This window comes from Nanorana parkeri, unplaced genomic scaffold, assembly GCF_000935625.1.
Source record: "Nanorana parkeri isolate BGI_ZX_2015 unplaced genomic scaffold, ASM93562v1 scaffold633, whole genome shotgun sequence".
Taxonomy (NCBI): Eukaryota; Metazoa; Chordata; class Amphibia; order Anura; family Dicroglossidae; genus Nanorana; species Nanorana parkeri.
In genome coordinates, this window is record NW_017306901.1 from 921,584 (window position 1) to 942,438 (window position 20,855).

Genomic DNA, 20,855 nt, shown 5'->3' on the forward strand with positions numbered 1-20,855 from the left:
CTCCGGGTACTCCGGTTTTCTTCCCAAACTCCAAAGAAATGCTGGAAGGTTAATTGGCTCCTGTCTAAATCAGGTATGTATGTATGTATGTATGTATGTAGGTATGCATGTATGTATGTATGTAGGTATGTATGTAGGTATGTATGTAGGTATGTATGTAGGTATGTATGTATGTACGTATGCATGCGAGATAGGGACCTTAGATTATAAGCTCCTTGAGGGCAGGGACTGATGTGAATGTGCGACTATGTAAAGTGATGCATAAATTGGCAGTGCTATATAAATACCTGTAATAAATAAATATATTACAGCTGTGATAGAGCAATTTGCCAAACTCTTTACATGCAGTGAAATGAAAATCAGGACCAGTTCATAAATGGAATATCTTCATCCTGCACATTAGAGCATATGAAACCAGTATGGAAAGCCCCATAGAAGGTCAACACACATTTGTCTTGAAGAAAACTCTGAACTCTGTCATGTCAAATATACTGATTGAATTTCTCTGCGGCAGCCATGTACTGGGTGCTTGACATGACATGTCACAGGTCAATGGTCATTTGTCACAGAGCACCATATGGCCACAAATGTCAACCTGCAGACAGGAGGAGGCCAGGGACATGTTACCATAAGAGGCAATCCAGATGAGCTAATGCTGGTGCAGGAATACATGACAGCAGTCTAGGAATGTCTCTAACCTTCTGTAATCTTAATGACAGCACCGCCAGCCTCTAGGAGGCCCAAACTGCCTGCAAACGGCAATAAAGACACCAGGGCTAGGTGTGCGATTAGGCTTTTTCACCTGATCCCTAAAGACAATGCAACGCTCCAGTGAGAAATCACACAGATAGCACCAGCGGGTTTACTGTGTCTATTTTCAGTACCTTGCGTGGATGTCTGTGAAATATAAAACCGTAAATCTCTAGACAACGGTTTTCCGTGACTCTAACTCAGCAAGCCATAGACAAAAGATGGAAAATACTGTAAAAAAAACCATTGGGCTTTGTGCGACATTTTGAACTGTTTAGAGTATCGGTCTAGTGAAGAACAGAAGCAATATACACAACAAAGAATTTGTCGTCATTCCAAATACCATTCAAAAGGTCACAAGGGCTGTAGAAAGTAAAAGCGCTTTTGTGGTATGTTCACCTCAATATAAAGCATTAAAAAAAGGGTTCTTTTGCTTGGTGCTGTATTTGTCAAGTGGGATATTTAAGAAGAGAAATGGCTGCCCATTTTAAAAATGGAACAATAGTACATGTACAGCTGATCAGATGAAGGTTAGGTCTGTGAACTATGTGAGGGTCTTCAAACACCCCGCACATGACAGTTCAACCACAGCTGTGCCTCTGTTCATTCTGGGAACAGCTGACCAGGCAACTGTGAGGGGTGCAAGCTTCAAAGGAAATAGCGTCAAGGATTGAATACATCATTCCAAGAAGCCTCTTGATTAATGAGACTTACTGGGAATATTGCTATTGGTTGCCCGTTTTTCTATACAGCATTTAGAAGGACAATGCATGCTAAAATTCAAAAGAATATTCTTCACAAAAAAATATGAATACAGTTAAAAAAAAACAACAGAGCCAACTTGACAATACCAAGAGCAATAGTGTGGTGGAATATAAAAATCTAAGAGGAACGTAAAGCCTAATTTTTTTAGTTTAAAAGGGGGCAATAGGATTGGAACCTCTGTCTGTTTTTGACTATGCCTTTAGGGGACCCCCCCACTTCGTTCAAGAAGCTCCCTTAATTTTCCATCCAGCTCCTTTGGTATTTTTTCATGACTGTGGATGAAAATAATCAATTTGACGGTTGACCCCATTAACTATGAGAAAAGAGAATGTTCCAAAAATGAATGTACTACTGGTATATAGCTGGCTTCAGAATACTTGCCCACATGAGTTTACATATTTAAAAAAACTGACAGGTTCTAATTCTTACCAATTCTATCCAAAATGTAATATTTTGTCTGGAGTTCCTTTAAAATCAGCTTTAAATAGCGTACCAAGTCTAATATGTTGCTGAAGATTGTTTTCCAATAAGGCAGTAATTCCATATATAGGAGCAGATGCATTAAAGAAAACTTCTAATTGACTGTTAAAGGCCAGGAATGAATTCAACTTTCACTGAATGGATAGTAGTATTGTTATTTCATTGGTTGTTATAGGTTATTGCACTTTGAACATATACTACCACTGCTTTTGCACTGCCTTAATTGAACCAGAATGTCTCATTGATGAAGTCCAACATACCCAGATCAAAGCTGAACTGCATCAGCCACTTGTCTAAATGAGGTAATTTGTTGATCTGTTATTTTAATGGTTCTAAGTTTCCAAGATCTTAAAAAGCGAATTGGAACACTCCTGCGTGTAGTGATAAGAATGGTAGCTGGAGTTTCTCGTACAGGGTCAAGTGATGGACTTTCTAAAAACTCTGTCCGATAACAGTGGAATGCAGAGCAAGAGGCCCTAAAGAGTCTCTTATTGGACATACAAGATATACAGTATGCAGGACCATTGATGGCTACAAGTGAGCAACTCAATATACAGCAGGCCTGTGCTAAGAGCACATCGCACAAGATAAAAGACAAATTCCCTTTTGCTATAAACATCCCATTACTAAAGTAAACAATTCACTCACGGGTCTTAATCAAAGAAGCAGATTCAGGATCTCTTAAAATAGTACTCAATCTTTGATCAACCATCAATAAGTAAACGTCATTCTCTAGGAATGATGTGTGCAACCTGCTGGTCAGAATGCCAAATAGAGTCACATGATTACTAAATATAATTTTCCCTTTCACACATTCTTTTGAGAAGCACTGGATTTGGGGCCCAGCATAGCAGCATACTTACATTTTGCTTTGTTACCCAATTTAAAAACTGCTGAGCCCTTATTCATTATAAAAGGCAGAAAAACAACCAGAATATGTCTGGAAATGTGTGGATCATTATATAAAATTAATCAAATATTATAAGTCATATAAGATATCTGGGATTTTCAAGAACTAGGATGTATGAACCTTATTCTGTAAGGCCAAACTGCCCCAGGAAAAGCAACTGGAATTGCACACATGTAAAAGGCTGAAATTCCTCCTAATGAAACCAAAAACAGTAATTAGCAGTACAGCTGAATTCAAAATATATATCTAAAGCCAAAAATTGGATAGTGATGAGGTTAGAATCCTTGTCATGTTCTTATTACTGTTTGTACCCCCACTGGGGAGATTCACCCAGTCACCACTATCACCAAAGTGAAGTAAAAGGCTATAATTCTGAGTTGACATTAGATAAAGAGAAATCACTAAAACTGGTTCACTTCTATGCACACAATTTAAGAATGTGCAAGATTCATCAAATCTTCCTTTGTAGATTCTATACCTACCCTTTAAACAAAATAATTAAAACATTAATATATAAAAGAAAACTGTACCTAGTATCTGTACTTCTTGGGTAATGCCATAGACATCAATCAAGGCCCAGAGAGGGCTAGAGACTTTAACTCCACAATGAAATAATATGGGCTCCTCATCATTGATGCTGTAAAAAATTCTTCCATGACGGTCAACCCAAAATGCTAAAATATTGTCCCTCTGTGCAAATCTCTCTGGTAAAGCTTTTGCCCAGTATCCAGGACGGGTAACCAGATCAGGGCATGCATACTTGGGTATGTCTTCGGGCTTCATTTGTGCCGGGTCATGAATAGTGAATCCAAAGCGTAGAGCTCCACTCCAGCCATGGTGGACGGACACCAGCTTCAAACGGACCTTTTCATACAGGTGGATGGGACGACTAGTAAAAGTAATTCCATTACAAAAGCTATTACGCCGGATGGCTTTTCTTCCATGAGTATCAAGTCGGATATTCTTCCCTTTAGTTTGGCAATGAAACCGTGGAGACTCAGTTCGGGAGAGGACAAGTCTTCTATCCTGGCCACAGTGGAGAAATGTGTAGCATTGTCTATTGGCCACTGGACGGCTGTGATGGCTTGTGTCTGCAGAGTGGGGGAAAAAAATGATAAAATATCAGTCTTGTATGACATGAAATCTGTGCAACCTTCATAAAAAAAAAAAAATCCAATGACAAAGCTCCCCACAAGGAGAAGAAACCTGTCATCATGCTTTCACACCCCAAACGGCCCCCTCGGTAAGCTCTCCTTGTACTCGCTCAAACATTTCAGCAACATATAGAAGGAATAAAGGCCGCACACCTGATCCATCCATTAAAAGAAGGGATGAACCGATGCAATTTTTTCAGTATCGATATTTATATTTCGATACTCGCAAATACCGGTACTTCTGCTAGAATAGAGCCGGCTTCCCAAGCAATCAGAAAGCTGGGCGGTGTCTCATTACCCGCCGCCCGGCTTCTTGATTACCTGGGAAGCCGGCTCCAGGAGGCGGGTCATTACCCAGCGTCCGGCTTCCCGATTGGCTGGCTCCATGCTGATTGGCCCAGAAGCCGGCTTTTGTTCCTTAGCGGCACTGCCGGTCACAGGAATTCTCCCTCTGACCGGAAGTTCTGGTATTGGGGAAGGTATTGGAGCATTTAGGAGAGTTCTCGCTACAGTACTCGGTATCTGCACCAATACTAGTATCAGTATCGATGCAACCTTAATTAACAGTCTAGTTATTGTTCAAAAAGTTACAAAAACACATCCCGCCAAGTCCTTCAACTCTGTATGATGAAGCACTGTTTAAGGGTAAAATGCATAAATTAACCTATGTGATTTAGTCCTTACAAGGGTGAACTTTTTGAATAAGACTACTAATCTCTATGTATTATTATTCTCTGAATCAGGTGTGCGGCCATTACTTTTTTGATCTGTTGTTACTTGGTAGTGGGAACAAGCAACAGCGGATAAGTGTGTGGTTGACCAACTTGCTGCCATGGTTGATGGCAGATGCGACCCCCTCACTCCTTTTCCAATGACATTATGTCTATATAGATACAGTGCAGGGAGCACTGATTTAATCAATGGTAAGCGGGTTGTTATTTCAACACCTAATGCAGTCTAATCAAAATATGTATTCCGATTGTGTGCTATGGGTTATTACATTTTACATTGTACCTTTTTCCCCACACATCTTTTATAAGCAATAAACGTTGGAATACTAGATGTCACTTCATATGTTAAAAAAATGTCCCCGAGTTATACACAATTCACATGAAGCCATTCTCATCAGGTCCCAACTCAGCTCAAAATTGAATGACCATACTACAGTTACTAGAAAAAACAACACATTTCAGGAGAGAAATACAAAAATTGCCATTGCTAGGCTACTTTGGAAAAGGTAACAAGAACTTCATAATGAGCTCAGCAATGGCAGTCTATGGATTTCTGGCTGGGCAGATATCCTTTAACTACCAGTTCGTGTTTTGGGAGAAAATGGACTGCAGAAAAATTCTGGAGCATGCAAAAAAAGTCAGGCGAACATGGTGGCAATTAACGCCAGGACACCAGCACTGAAAGGTAAGAGTGCTACTCATAAAAGCAACTGCTCAGTGAATAGTACACAACTACCAGTCAAAAGCACACCAGTACAAGACAAGGAGCACTCCAATAGCATCTGTTAATATATTTCAGTCATTAGTAAACAATGGCATTCCCCCCTGCAAGCTGCTGCAGCCATGCACTACAACACGTAGAATGAGACATGACGGCTTGTCGTCTACTGTATACTGAATGGAAAAGATAAAACCTGAAAAGGAGGAAATAGTCCCCACGGAGGATAAACGGTTTGGAAACCTGCACACCTTCCTGCCCATCTACCCAAAAGATCAGAGCAGTTGTTGCGCAGTGGAAATATGCAGTAACCATTTCCTTTATTATAACATGAATTTGTTTCCGATCACAGGGCCCAGTGTTTGCCTTGAATGCAGAAGACGACAGGTAACGTAAATTCTTCCCATTGGAAGTTATGTGCTGTTCCCCAGCCTTTCCTTCCTTCCTGGGGCCTTTGTGTTGGAAATGTTTAACCCCTTCCTCTCCCTGTCATCTGGGTTACAAGATACAATGGGGACAGTAGAAGTTAACAGGCCATGCATAGGAATATGGATGGATTGAGATTAGCGGATTCCAGCTTGCATGACATCCATAAAAACACATTGAAGGGGATTTACTAAAACCGGAGCAGACAAAATGTAGAGCAGTTGTGCATGGCAACCAATCATCTTTTAGCTTTCATTTCCAAAAGATGCTTAAAGATAGAAGTTGATTGGTTACCATGCACAGTTGCTCCAGATTCTGTCTGCAAATGTTTTAGTAAATGCCCACCAGTATCTTGTAAGATTTACATTTGAAAAAAGGTCTGCTTTTAGCACAAGAAAAACACATTATATGTTGCAAAAGCAATGCTTCTGAATGAGACATGTTCATAAAGATAATTCACTAAATATATGTGAATTGTTTAACCTGTAATAGGATTTGTATTTTTAATACAGTTTTGTAACTCAGATACCCCTACCAGTCAGTACAGCTAGAACCTGCACTCCACTCCCTAAGAACTCTTTGCAGGTATTGCATCTAAGCAGAACAGACTGGTCCAAGAACTGACTCAGCCTTTGATTGGACAATAAAGGAACAGCAGCACACTCATAATAAGTAGGTTGACAGATAGTACTCTCCAAAGCAACAGATCCTGACTAGCTGAGAGTGCTGCTGTGTAGGTTACCGAGACTAGACTCAACTTATGCTAGTTCCCTATCTGGTCCCCCTATGATAAAAGACTTGGTCTGTCCAAGTCTGGTTCTTTTTTTGTGATTTTCATTTGAAAAGAAACCTGTACTGAGAAAAAAAAAGTCAGGGTCAGCCAGTAACTTGCATTCTCTTAAGAATGCTGGTTACTGGCTGACCATGACTTCAATACAGTTACTACATCACTGCAGAGCAAGCAGGTTAGAAAGTCAAAGGGAAGTCAAGACTGCTGATCTGCATACAGCTGGGTAAATTGGAAAGTAATGAAGCCACTGGATCAGAGAGACGCACAGACATTTCAGTAATCATAATCTGCATACTTCCTCAATACAGGTTTGCTTTAACTAATAGCATGTTTTTGGCCAAGAGGTCTTTTCTGTGTAATTTTCAGGAGACCACCTTTGCTGTCACACTGTCCTCTTGTAGAGATCCAGAGGGTCTACACGGCAGCAGCTGAGTTCAAGATTGTTGTTGGACACTGTATATATTTAGCTCTCAATGCGTCTAAAAATGTCCGTCACAGGCTCGGTTAGGTGGGGCACAACCAGACTGCATCTTTGCACAATACAAATCGGCTACTAAGGTTTGTTACATGAACATCCATGGTGCAAAAAAAAACAACAGTTTTTTGTTATTTTTTTCTCTTGATCTCAAAGGACTTGCTGCTGGCGTACGTCATGAAAAATTTACAAGCACCACAGAAGCAAGTAAATTGCACACATTATTTCTAAAGTCTAATTTTGTTATGCAAGAGAAGGCTGATCTGTAAAAGCTGGAAGCATTTGGGCACATAGACTTATTCATAGAGGCACTGATGTAGGCACATTAAAGGTAATGGGTCATGCCAATAATGAAAACAAATTATATATGCCAACTGTACTAGTCCGTGTTAAATTGTAAAATAGACATCTTACACAGGCAAGCCCTGCTAAATCAAGCAAATGATACAACCAATGACATTCTGCTGGTATTGGAAATTACATATGTTGGGCACAGCCATAGAGAATCATGGACATTGTGGAAGTATGTCCTGAGCCAAGAATTGTGATGGCCATTATTTTCTGAGGCCTCCTCTGCCCCACCAGCTGCTTATACTTAATGCTCCATTTGACTGGGAAAGTGAGTGACACCTTCTTCTTCTGGTTTTGGGGGAAAAGCGAAACTCACCCCCCTCTTCCCATGCGAGAGCTATGATGCTCACCAATTGGCTGCTGAGGTAACCAGACTTGTTCTTAGCCCTGTGTAATCTCCAAGTTGCAGCTTAAAGCAAGGTTGTTTTGGTGCCTGGCAAGTGAATAAAAGGTAAGGGAAATGTATACCAAGGTTGCACAAATACCAGAAGCCAGCTCACCAATAGTCCTTAAAACTTACAGCTGGTGCCTAATGTTTGAGCTTTGCTCTGGTTGCTGTAAATTGAACCAACTGCTGGCTCCTGGATTGGACAGACTGGCTGGCTCCTGAATTCCATATTAATAAATTCACCTCTGATTTATGCAGAAGCAGGACAGCAATAAAGTAAACCTGCCAGAGCAAAGAATGCACAATGTAATACACAACGGCTAAAAGTTATAAAAACTTAAAAAATAAAATTGATCCAGGACCATGTTTTTTCTTTTTTCGTGTTAGGCGCATACAAGTATCCCCTACACATGAAAAATCTATGGGTTCTAACAAGTACTGCCTATTTAAATGCAGTGTATTTTATAAAATTGAACCAATTCAAAGTGTGCAGATATACAACTTTCAGGAGCTTAGTAGAATAATAATTACATACGCACCTGGGGCAGCCATGCTTGCTCATCACATATGCAGGCTCCACTTGCTACTCAACAGCAGTACACAGTGGTTGTGCCTTGGCGTTTGTTATCTCACTTGAATATACCCATAGACAGCCTTCCCCGTTTTGGGCCAGATTAGGCAATGATGCAGGTTGGGAAACCTTGACCAAAGTTTTCTTCCCCCCGATAAGCTGGCATTGAAGATCCATGCAGAACACCCCCACTAGTCCTCCCTCCATCTTAATAAGCAAAAAAAACACTCTGCAGTCTCTGACGACTTGAAAACACACATACAGTTGAATGATCTGAAGTGTGAATTTAAGGATAGACCTATTTTTCTTAAAAATATAAGAAAAAAAAGAAAGAAAATTAACAAATCAGAGGAGAAAATTACATTCATGACAGTGTTATGCATATAAAAAGAAGGGTATTGTGTTCATTTTCCCAGCACATAATGAATGAAAGGAAACAAGCCTATGCTTGTTCGCCTATCAGACACATGGTTGTGATTTTATTTTACTGATAAGGTAATAGCTGCAAACAGGCAGGTACTATGGCACTCCCTATGCCGCATAGCAACGTTACTATGGAAAGACATTGGAAACATTTACACAAAGTATAATTTACCCATTTATTTTGTTAATTGGTCAAACAAGCCAAAAACAAGGTAACTGATTATCTTACAAGAGAAAGTTTTCCCACATCACTCATTTTTACTGCTTCCTGTATAATTCCAGTAGTGTTTCACAAGTGTAAGCTTTTAATCCAAAGGTTTACAACTCCTCCGCTGGACCCGAGATGACTTTTGGCCAGTTCAGAAAACAAACAGTCTCATGGAAGCAGTAGGCAGCTGAAGACCATCCACAACAAGGAGATAGATTGCACGGTTTAAGAACCTGTCCCAACTGCTATAGTTTCCTCAAAATATTGCCTCATCCTGTCCAGTTACATAAAACTGACCTTAAAGTCCACTTCTAACTTTGGACCATGCCTGCACACCTAACCTTCATCCTAGGTCCATGGTCAGTTAGCATGCAAAAGTGCATGTCCCGTACTGAGGACACAATGCACTGCAGGGATCTGCAAGACTGCAAAGTCACCGACAATGCTGCTTTTACACGAAAAGATCAGAAACTACCATGATTGCTTCCCGATACTGTCATCACTATTACAACCAATCACTGTGATCACATGTGTTTGTACACAAAAACCTGCCCCATCAGCTGCCATTGTTATTCCAACAGCATAGCAGCCTACAATGAGATATCAATCATTATTCCTTCCATTCTAATGAGAACCATAAACTCTAGAATATGAACATCAATTTATCAGACAGAAGTTGAATAAGGTTCTGGTGTACATGGATCATCACACAACCATAACACCAGCAGCCAATAACAAGCTCATGACGGTACCATGAAAACACAGAAAAGGGATAGTGTCAGCCAACTGTAGAAAGTCTTAATTTTCCATGAAGGCAATTGAAAAGGAAGGAACAAACCCAAAGTTCGACATAAAATACGATAACGTTGCATTTCTCATACATTTTTAAAAACGACAGCTTGTTCTGGGGACAAGAAATTATACGGCAAAAAAATAAACATTTACAGAATAATATCTTCATATAATTAACAAGATGACCCATTTTGGGGAGAAATTGAATCCTCGTGATTCTAACTGCTACGTAAAGAAGAACTCCAGGATGCACATCACTTTATTTAGGTCCCTTTCAGACAGAGGAAGCAAACTGCTGTAACCATCATAAAAGTGCTTACTTTGCTTGCAATTCTCGTATTTTTCTGCCAGTGATGTCACATCCTCCTATTACTAGATCAGTCCTTCCTGCAGCCAGTGGGAGGGTCTAGGTAACCAGTGTGTGCCATACCCTGGCAAAGAGAGCTGACTATATCTCCCATGAGGCATTGTGAAATAGAGGAAGTGGGAGGAGTGTACAGGCAGAGCTGAGGGCGGAGATGGGAAGAGCTACAAAGTACTGTGTGCTCAAGTGACTTTAGGTTTTGTTTTTGCCGAGTGCACACACAGGAAACAGATACATTACAGGTGCCTCTGCATGACAAATACCCCTGCTTTAAAGTCATCCTACCTCCTCCTAACTGTCCATCAGGGCATCTGGCTGTGTGGAATGATGTCCAGTTCATGAATGAATTGTTATTTTGAAATCGATTCTTTTCAGTGAACTGGATGAAATGATTCATCTGACTGAGCTGATAACGGATTCATTGGAAAGGGTTCACTGTTGAACCATAAGGTAGCAGCTCTGGTAATATGTTTCTAGAGTAAGAGAGGTCAGCTTCTGCCAGCCCCTCCCTGCCACCTATGAGAGAGCCAACAGTACACTGAGAAATCAGAAGTTAGAACAGTTCTCAGCCAATAGTACACTAAATCAAAGGAAGATGAGAGATGACAGAGTGTGGATCAGAGGAGATCCTCATTTAGATCGAGTAAGCTCCTGAGCTTCAGTTCACTTGCTTGTCTGCAGACTCTGCAAGTGAATCAATAAATTGATTCATGAATAGATTTTATTGAACAGTTCCAAATGAACCGATTCATATAAATGATCCGAACTTCCCATCATGAGTGTGGAACAGCACCGTGTTTTACAGAGTTCCAGCACCGCCCAGTCTCGGGGAAGGAGGTGTAGGAGCAGGGAGCTCTGCACCGAGCATGGGCAGGTCAGACTAGCAGTCTAAAGCTGGCCATACACTCTGCGATTATTGTTAGATTTTATTTTTTTGGTGCCAACATCGAACGCTCATTCGATTTCCGCTCGAATGCCCCATTATGCACAGACTAATGTCATTTTCATAATCGTTCTTTAGCAATACTAACTCACCAAATTTTGTCGATCAACAGAATGGATTTTCGTTTGTGCATACTCAGTGTTCATTTTACGTTTTTGTTTTCCACTAATCCATCGATTTTCGTTCGAAAGGCCATTTCTGGACGATTTCCGAACAATTAAACGATAGGTGTATGGGCATCTTAAGACTTCCCTACACCACCCACTGCAATGTGTGCTGGGATGTCATCACTTCGCTGCTGGCTGAAATAGAACTATAGGGGGGAGGTTATTAGACCACTGACTATGCTAATATACCACTAGCCACTGTGCAGTCTAACAGAAAGGAAATGAAGGGGGCAGAGGGCAGGAATCACAGGCTTGTACCATGGATTTCTGGAAGACTACATTGCTATGCCGAAAGGTAAGCACATACTTGGAATACTTCCAAAAGCTAGTTACAGTAGGCTGAAAAACATTTTTCCTGGAGTTCTTTAGGCACAGGTTTGGTTTTTTCTTCACTCTATGCAGCAACTTCATTTAAAACTCTGACTATTGGGATAACCTGAAGCAGGAAAACCACTGCAGAACTTACTCTACTTTTTACCCACAAATGCTGTCCAGTCCATATATTGTAGACAAAGGTTGGCACAAACAGATGTAAAACAATCAAATACTAGAAAGCTGTTGATCTGCATGTCAGCTACTATCCTATTAGTAGGAACACAGACAAGGGTATATTTCTTTGTTTCATTTCAAAAGTTTAGAACTACAATGTTCTTTAATTAGAAGGTACAATATATGTACTCACAGTTGCTTTTATGAGGGGCTTTACACCATTATGGGTTCTCCTACCAAAAAAGTAAGGGTTTCAATGCAACACAAGCAATAAACAAGTTACTTGCAAAGTACAAGAAAGAACCCATGAAATCTATACGGTAAAGGGCCTATAAAAGCTGTGCCGTGCATGTGTTATATCTTTACTCCCACATGCACCTAGTGCTCCTCTGTTCAGTAAAGATCAGGACAGGCTGTTCTAGCAGCAACATAACAGCTACTATTCATCCACCTGCTATTTTTAATGCGGTGTTCTCCGCTTGATCAAGCTTGCTGTTGCAAAATACTTAAAAATACAAGACACTCCTCCAATTAAGAGATGACTGGTCACATAACACAGATGGGCTTTTTTTAGTCTGACTGTGAACCTGAAGCAGACTATGTTCTGTTCTAAAATGTTAACAAGTCAAGGCAGCCCATTATTATCATCAGAGATGATCAGCATGAACTGTTAAAACACAAACCAAATGTATAGACAACATTTAACATTATTTTGGAGTGTGTACACATATATATATATATAAACGGAGACGAAGACACAGCAGGTTAGTACTGCCGCACCTCATCGAGCTGGGCACAAAAATGCTATTTACCGGCATATATCATTTAAAATCAAAAATGTTTGAGGAATTCATTTTTAATTCTCCATAGAGAATTCATTGAAAGCAAGGGACGCAAGGAGGCAACCCACATGGCCAATGAGTCAGCTGCAGTTAACCAACAGATACTACTGTAATAAACAGTACAGTATGTACTTGCTACTAACTAGCTGAACACAAACCCTGCCCTTACATTGTGACATTTCCTCACAGGGCATGTGGAAGAGCACAGTACTGGGCTGTTTCTAGGGGTTACCATATTTCTTTTGCTCTGAAGGTCCTTCTTGAAACACATGCCTCATTGTAACAGGTTCATAGGCTGGGTTCAGAACAGTAAAGGGCCCACTTGCTTGCATGTCTGTTACTATGAGGTATCATCCTATGTGCCAGGCTGGTAATTCAGGAGGGTGTTATGACCAAAAAAAAAATTAGATGTACAAAAAGAGATTGTGGGAGGGGATCAGACAAATAACTCAACTCTAATAAAATTGCAAACTGATGTTCCACCACAGCTAATTATGTAAGCTAGTCCATGAGGGGCAATAGAGATAATTATTTATTGTATTTACGGTGATCAGTAAGCACCATAAAACGGTCCCTGATCTAGACATTTATTTGGGCTCAACAGAAATGACATGGCTCTTGTATAGCCTTGTATGGTACTCTAGACCTGGGATTTAAAATGTGGCGCTGATCTGCAACCAAATGCTATACAACTGTGAACAATGGAATTTTGTTTGCCAAAATTATAAAAGCAACAAGAACTAAAACTACAAATATTGTATAATCATTGTCAGTGAGAAGATATGATATGTAAAGTTCCCATCAGTAACCAACACAGCACTATGACCACAGAATTGAATTTTGTTTGCACATTTTTATGAGCTTGAACATCCATATTTGTGTTGTTTACCTGAAGTTTAGCTTTACTACAGACAGCTAAATACACTGTTTAAATACATATATGGTAGCCATCTCTTTTGCCAAAGTATTTGTAATTTTGTCCACCCATTTTCAGAGATTTACACAGGTCTGCAACACTGGTGACCTGGCTTATCTCTGCTGCAAGTAACTGGCAGAACAGATTTATGAGATTATGCTGCCCTCTTCACCTTTTCTCATTCATACATGTGGATGCAGGACATCCAAATGGTCCCAAGTATGGCTCTACCACTGATGCTGCTTTACAGGGAATCACAAGCAGCTAAATTAGAATGCATGTATTAATACTTATTATATATTTTTTTAATACAAAATTGCATTTATTGGCCAATCTTAAAAGGCCCAAGCAGCCACACATCATTGAGGTCACTACCACTCCATAAAAACAAGTTTATTTGGCTTCAACCTTGCCGCACAGTCCCACCTTTGGTCCACCCACTCTAATGCCTTTCACCCTACACGGGCTTAGTCATGATCTACATGACTAAGCCCGTGTAAGGTGAAATGCAGCAGAGTGCGCAGACCAAAGGTGGGGGAGTGCGTCATGGTTGAAGCCAAATAAACTTGTTTTTATGGCATGGACTCATCGGTATCCGTCTCTTTGGGCATTTTAGGATTGAACAGTTTGAAGAGGGGACATACTGCCTTGGGAAGCACCTGACATTCTATGCAGTTGAAGGTTAGACTTTTGGAGGAAGCAGTGTCTTTCTTACCTGTCTGTTTAATATTGGTCTAGCGTTCAGCCTTAAATATAAAGATCTCCAAGTTAACAGAGGGGACTCCCTATTTGACGCAGGCTCAACCTCCTTACTTCAATTCTGAAAACAATGCACTCTGTCGCTAAAATCTTATTTCAATGACGTGGCCGGTCTTGCACTGTAATAAGCAGCAGTAAAGCACAACTATTCCTGCTAGGCAGGAAGTAGAGCCTGAATATGGAATGAGCAAATATGGCTGTTCCCAAGTTCATGTATTATGACATAGAAACCATGTTTTGTTTGGGTTTTTCTTTAAACAGTGACACATTCATAAAATTATTTATAGCAAACAAATCTCTAAAAAAAATCAATCTTAAAATTCACTGAAAACACTATACTTTCCTTTTAAAGGGAAAAAAAAAGCTGTATTTCATTCTGACTACACAAGTTAACCCATTGCCAAAAAAGAAATGACAGCTATACATGGTTACATATGTACCTCATACAGCATGTGTTTGCAGTTAGACAGCTAGCTACTAAGTACATACTTGCACTGAAATATGGTTTTGTAATTGGAAATAAAATGTGTTTATGCTTTATCACCTTTTTCATATTAAATTACAGGCAATCAAACCCTCCCTAGTGCGGGCTCCTCTGGGGCCTCCCAAGTATAGGGGGGAACTGTGTGGAAAAGGAAGGAATGAGTAAGTGAATATTTGTGCTCCATCCCAACTAATCAGCCAAAAGCCCCTGAAGACACACACAAACAAAGCCTAGTATTGTTTAACACAAGATACATGCAGATTGAAAAGCATAAAAGGAAAAGGAATAATTATTCCGTCACAGTATTATATGTTTCACATGGCTCCACTCTATTTGTAACAATGAAACTTCATTATATTTAGTGCTGGGGGGGAGAATGTTTATCGCACTAATCTCATGAGAGCATAAAATAGAAAACCAACCAGTATCGCACTACAACTTTAAAAGAGAGAAGTTACCCAAAACACCCACACAACCACGAGCTAGCCAATGCACAGGGGAAAATTACACTTGGCAAGTTTTTTCCTTACTGGCTCTTACAAATTGTACATTGAATACAATCTGTCAGGACAGAAATATGGTCTTTCCATTCTAGACTTTAATTTTAAAGGTTCAAGCTCTAGTGTCTGCATTCTCATCACCACTTCGCTACTCAGTAAGTAAATTACATGAAATAAATATGACGACTAACCCTTCCACTTTTTTCCAGGTCACTGGCTCAGTAAGTAGTTACACTACCTGTAAAAGACAGAATATACTCTGCTTTTCTGCTGTCCTTGCCACCAAATGTCATTCCAATCTTGAGAAATCTGCACTGAAAATAACACTTCTGGGAGTGTATCACCTGCGTCCTCCACAGTTATCACTGGTTCCTCCTGCTGATCTCCACCAATTACACGATACAGTAGAGAAGTGGAGGTTAGCATGAGGAACCAATGAGTGCTGCAATGGACCCAGGAGATCAAAACTCCAGAAGTGTCGATCTCCCTACAGACTTCAGCAGAAGAATTCTCAGGACCAAAGCAGCATTTTGCAGGGCAGGCGAGTATGTGCACTCTTCATTCACAGGTATGGCTAGCATTAAAACATTTTTATTTTGCTATACAAAATTACGAAACCAGCATCTGCACCTTCAAACACATATCTTACCTGACATGTATGCATTGCCCATTAATATTTTAGCCCAGTTCTAAATAATGGCCCCATTGCCACTCTACAACCAATATGCATAAATATACAGAGTAATATACAATATACAAATATATATATTCTAAGCTTGTTTTTTATTCCTTCAAATATTGAAGACAAGCTCCTTGGCGCATCAAAATTGACAATTGGAGCTGGTTGGCTCCTGAATTCATGTCCATTATTACTATGACAGCATTCTACTCCACTCTTCACTTCAACAGGAAGCTGCTATGTGTCCAGAGGCTCAGGGGCCAAGGAGGGGACTCAAGCTGTCTGCTATGAAAATGTAGGTCATGTAAATGGGGCTGCTTTTATGGGAATTCTATTCTAGGCAGGCAATGCTAAGGGCGCAGAGGCTCAGCAGCCAAGTAGGGGAGACTTAACCTGTCTGCAATGAACGTGTAGGTCATGTTAGTGGGACTGCTTTGAAAGGAAGTCTGTTCTAGGCAGGTATTGCTAACCCTTTCAAAACATGCTGGTTGCTCGGCTTTCTCTAAAATGTATACCTTCCAAGACCCTGGCCCAGAACATGCGTGAAGTCAAAGGGCAGCATAGGCAGCCTTCATATTTTTCTAAGTACAGGTTTCCATTAAGCAGATATGAAGTCAAATATCATCACTAATACAGTTTCAGGTTAGTGACTTGGTGGGCAATAAGGTTCAAATGGAGAATGGCTCCAGAATTTGAACCTTTAAAAAGCAAGTCAACAATGACAGCTCATATGTTTGTGTCCCCCTAGGTTCGCTATGAGAGTACGAGATTCCTCTAAGCATCTCTGTGTGTCCGGGGAGCTGTGATCACACACTAGAACCTGGAATCCAAAAATATATTCACAGCCAAAACTTAAAAGGGAAAGAAGCCATGTACAGGTGGAAAGCATCAGCAATACGACAAAATGTCTTCCAAAAAGTTCTTACTTTTACTAATGATTATTTTCCACTGTTTACAGGCACACACAGAAGATTGATATGTTTGAGTGTGGAGACTCTTTAAAACATAAAAATTACAACACATATTTTTCATTTTAGACCAGCCAATCTGGCATATTACTTTTCCATTAATGTTAAGCAATTAACAAATAAAAAAAAAATCCCAAAAATCTAGTTTGACCCCTTTTAAGTACATTCAACTAAACCTGTCATAATCAAAACACTGAGGCTGCTTGTGCCGACATTTTCAGCAGAAAAGTCTAGTTAACTGGCTCATCTCTATGGCTTCAATACTCTCTACCACAGACCCAAAACACGAATACAGAGAAGGAATTTTGACTTTCTCTGCACGTATAACCGTTCCTAGGTCAATTAATCCAGAGAGAATAGCTCAACAGCCAGGCAGTAGTATTTCAAAAGGTGGTCAGCAATGATGGCCCATATGTACTTGACATTTTAGATACATAGAAGAGCACGTACACAGGGATTCCACCTTCTGGTGCTCCTATTCCTAACCTTTTTTCTATGTTGCTGTGGGTGCATGGTATAGGAAGATGGTGCATGTTTATATTCTTGTTGATAAAAAGATAATGCAGATAAACTAATTAAAAACACTTATCTTTCATGGACTCTTACTGTTTAATATTATGACTAAAACTGAAGTGTTTATCGTTCTACCACAAAAAAAGCATTTGGACAGATCCTCAAATTGCTGCTTGGGGAAAGCAAGGGGAGTAAGACTTCTCCCATGTTGCTGGCTTTCTCTGGAATTCTTTCACATGCCATTAGATATTCACTCATCCTCTGAGCAAAAGCAAAACCTCTGAAAGCAAACTCACATGGCACCCTTTACATATCTACTTCCACATATGGTTTTTCCAGGACTTCTCCTACAAAACACAGCTTCTGAAATCTCCTCTTCATCGAGTCTTTCCCTTCTCCTTTAGGGCCCATTCACACCAGCCACGGTGATGGTTGTTTTATAACGTTTGGGCCCATTTACATCAACTGCATGGCAGTAGCACACCATAAATGCATGCATTAACACAATGCTCAATAATACATTTCCCTGCACTGGTGGGCTGTGGTGCCTAATTGTGAATTGCACCCCAAACCACTTTCAGAACGCACATGCATTATGCTGTGAAAAAAAAAATGTAGACAGGACCTGTTTTCATGCATTGAGACATTTAGATTTCCATTCATTTTGAAAGGACTGCCAAATGCAACATATGAATGCACAAAAATGCATGTGCTGCAGCACACTGCTTTGTGGTTGCCGATTTGACCCCCTTAACTATTAAAGAAAATTGAAGGAATGTTCCGGCCAGCTTACACACGGTATTTACCTCTCTTCTTATTTACCGAATTTCAAATCAGTCTAAATTCCTAAAAAAATGGGGTTACAGCAGGGATGGGCAAATGATGAAGGAATTCAGGAGCTAGTGTGTTCAGTCCAGAGCCAGAATGATTTTGTTAGTGGCCAGCTCCATTGACAACTAGAGAAAACTTCACAATTTAGGTGCCATCTGTAACTTCTAATGAATATTGTCTACCTGGTTCCTGGAATTAATCTGGCCATGGATTTTAAGTAAACATACTTTACAATAGCCATTTTAAAGTACAAAATTATCCATCTGTAAGCCTTCCATCTAGAGAGATCACATGGCTTCAACCACCAGAAATGTACTTTTGTCTCTGTATGATGATCAGTACTCCCTAGAATAGATGAAAAGGAAAGCCATAGATGTTTTGTTACAGTGAAAGAGATGGATTTTATGTGTTTGATAAGAAACACATCAAATAGGATACAAATGACGCTGCTCAGAAATCAGCCAAGCCTACAGCTTGTGATTAGCATTAGTAATAGTAATGGCTCAATAAATCCAATGGTTAAAAGAAGGAACGCAATATGCATATGACAGGTTAGTAAGAACATGCTTGGAAGTTCCAGTTTTACAATTCTACATTAATGAGGGCAAGGTTATGAAACACTGGTTTGTTTTACTGTATCTATATTACATAACTTTGGAGCTGAACCTATCACTGCATCCAGGCAAGATATTACAATTAAATCTTAATTTATGGATATATGCCATCACATTCCCAGCCCATATACATACCTATCCACCCACATGACACACTGGCATGAATGGCACCCCAAGGCACCTTTCTAATGAGAAAGCCCAGCACTAGCTTTTCACTTTAGACTGCCTCTAAAAACCTAAATAGGTCAATATCTGCTATGAGAAGGAGGGGGTTGTGACTCATCTCTGCCTCACTCAGCTCTGTGTTAGTGATAAACAGACCTGAATAGCAGGAGGTATAACACACAATATTCAGATCTTAAAGCACAGTACTAAATTACTGCAGAACCCCTGAACCTAGCAGTCTTTAGCATGCCACCTACTGGCTGTGAGTGGTAAATATGAAAAAGTCACACACAACGTTTTATGTTTACCTGGCTACAAGATATAAAAAAAAGCCCTGATCACAAACAAAAACGCTATCTAAAACTATAGAAATCCAGCGGCTGCACTGCTTTAGATTGGGTGGGTGGGGGGGCAGGTTTTAAAAAGTTAAAGTTGGCCGAGGACAGACATTGATTGTTACTGTCCTTCCTAATACAACATTCAGACACGAGTAAGCAGATTCTCTAACTACAAAGACTTTTTTGCCTTTTTCATTGAAAGTGTTTTTCAGCCACTAAGATTGGGCTGCTTGCCTACTGAATTCCAAGTTAATATATTGAGCTCCAGCAAACGGAATACAGTGTACAGCACAAATTACAAGTAGTTTACATTATCTGAGGTTTAGATAAATGCTTAAAGAAGATAAAATAAACATACAGACAAACAGCTTCTGGGAGGCATCAATATATATTTCCCTAAAAGTTAAACATAATTTTCTTTAGAACGTGTCTGCTTCATTGTGCATGCATAGGTAAATCAGTGCAAAAGTGCATTACTGCCCCCCCACATGCTGCTGTAAGGACTTACCTTATATGATGCCTCTTGATCCGATAATTTCTATGGCTAACTTAACATTGTCCTAGCGCAGGGCCCACCAGAAAGAACAGTATGAAGAAAAAAAAAAGAAAATTGCAGCCTTAAACACCGATATTGCTGCAATGCTGGGGTGCTCAAAACTTCTTTGCGCTCTTTTATGGAGTACGACTTTCACATGCAGCAAATCTTCTTGAGAACAAAAAGGACAGAGACATCTGCCATTCCTGAAAAACTATTGTTTCGATGTTGGGACCATCAAATGATTCCTGAAGACTGTGTTCACCATCTGAGCACTCACAATCTATATGAATTGAAGTCTCCAAATCCTAGTGACACTGTCTCTCACGAGTATCTAGGACTGAACCAAAGTGGACCAGGAAAAGTATAAATTATCTTTGTAAATAAAGGAAAAACATGTTTGTTTACCTAATGAATGTCAGATGATTTTATTTCAGCATGCAGGGTTGAATGCCGATGGGATTTTTATTGAAAAGGGAGTAAAGGTCGACTTTAAATGTCATCAGTTTATCCACATTATCAGGCTGCATTCATTCGTTGTGGCTCTGTGAATCCTGCAGCAAGGACCTACGGATTCCTGCAGCAGGAATCCAGGTGGCCCCATTTAGATGTGACTTTGGTACTCACTGAAGTTAATGACAGGGTGATAGCAGCCACATCTGTCAGCATAAGTCTGCATCTATCCCAAACCGCATGTAATCGTATCACAGGAATGCCCGAACGCAGCCAAGTCCCCATGTATTATGGGGCCCTAGATATTTTTTACATTATTTTTTTTAAATATTGGAGTGCAGAGGGACTAGAACACCTGCCAGT

At 40.0% G+C, this 20,855-nt stretch overlaps 1 protein-coding gene across 1 annotated transcript in view; it reads right to left on the minus strand.

Annotated features, from left to right (window-relative positions):
- Positions 1-20,855, minus strand: part of NEURL1B (neuralized E3 ubiquitin protein ligase 1B) — a 54,611-nt gene that overhangs the window by 10,850 nt on the left and 22,906 nt on the right. Inside the window, exon 2 of the mRNA XM_018563119.1 lies at positions 3,436-3,996. Coding sequence (XP_018418621.1) covers positions 3,436-3,996 — 561 coding nt within the window. The remainder of the gene's footprint in view (positions 1-3,435; positions 3,997-20,855) is intronic.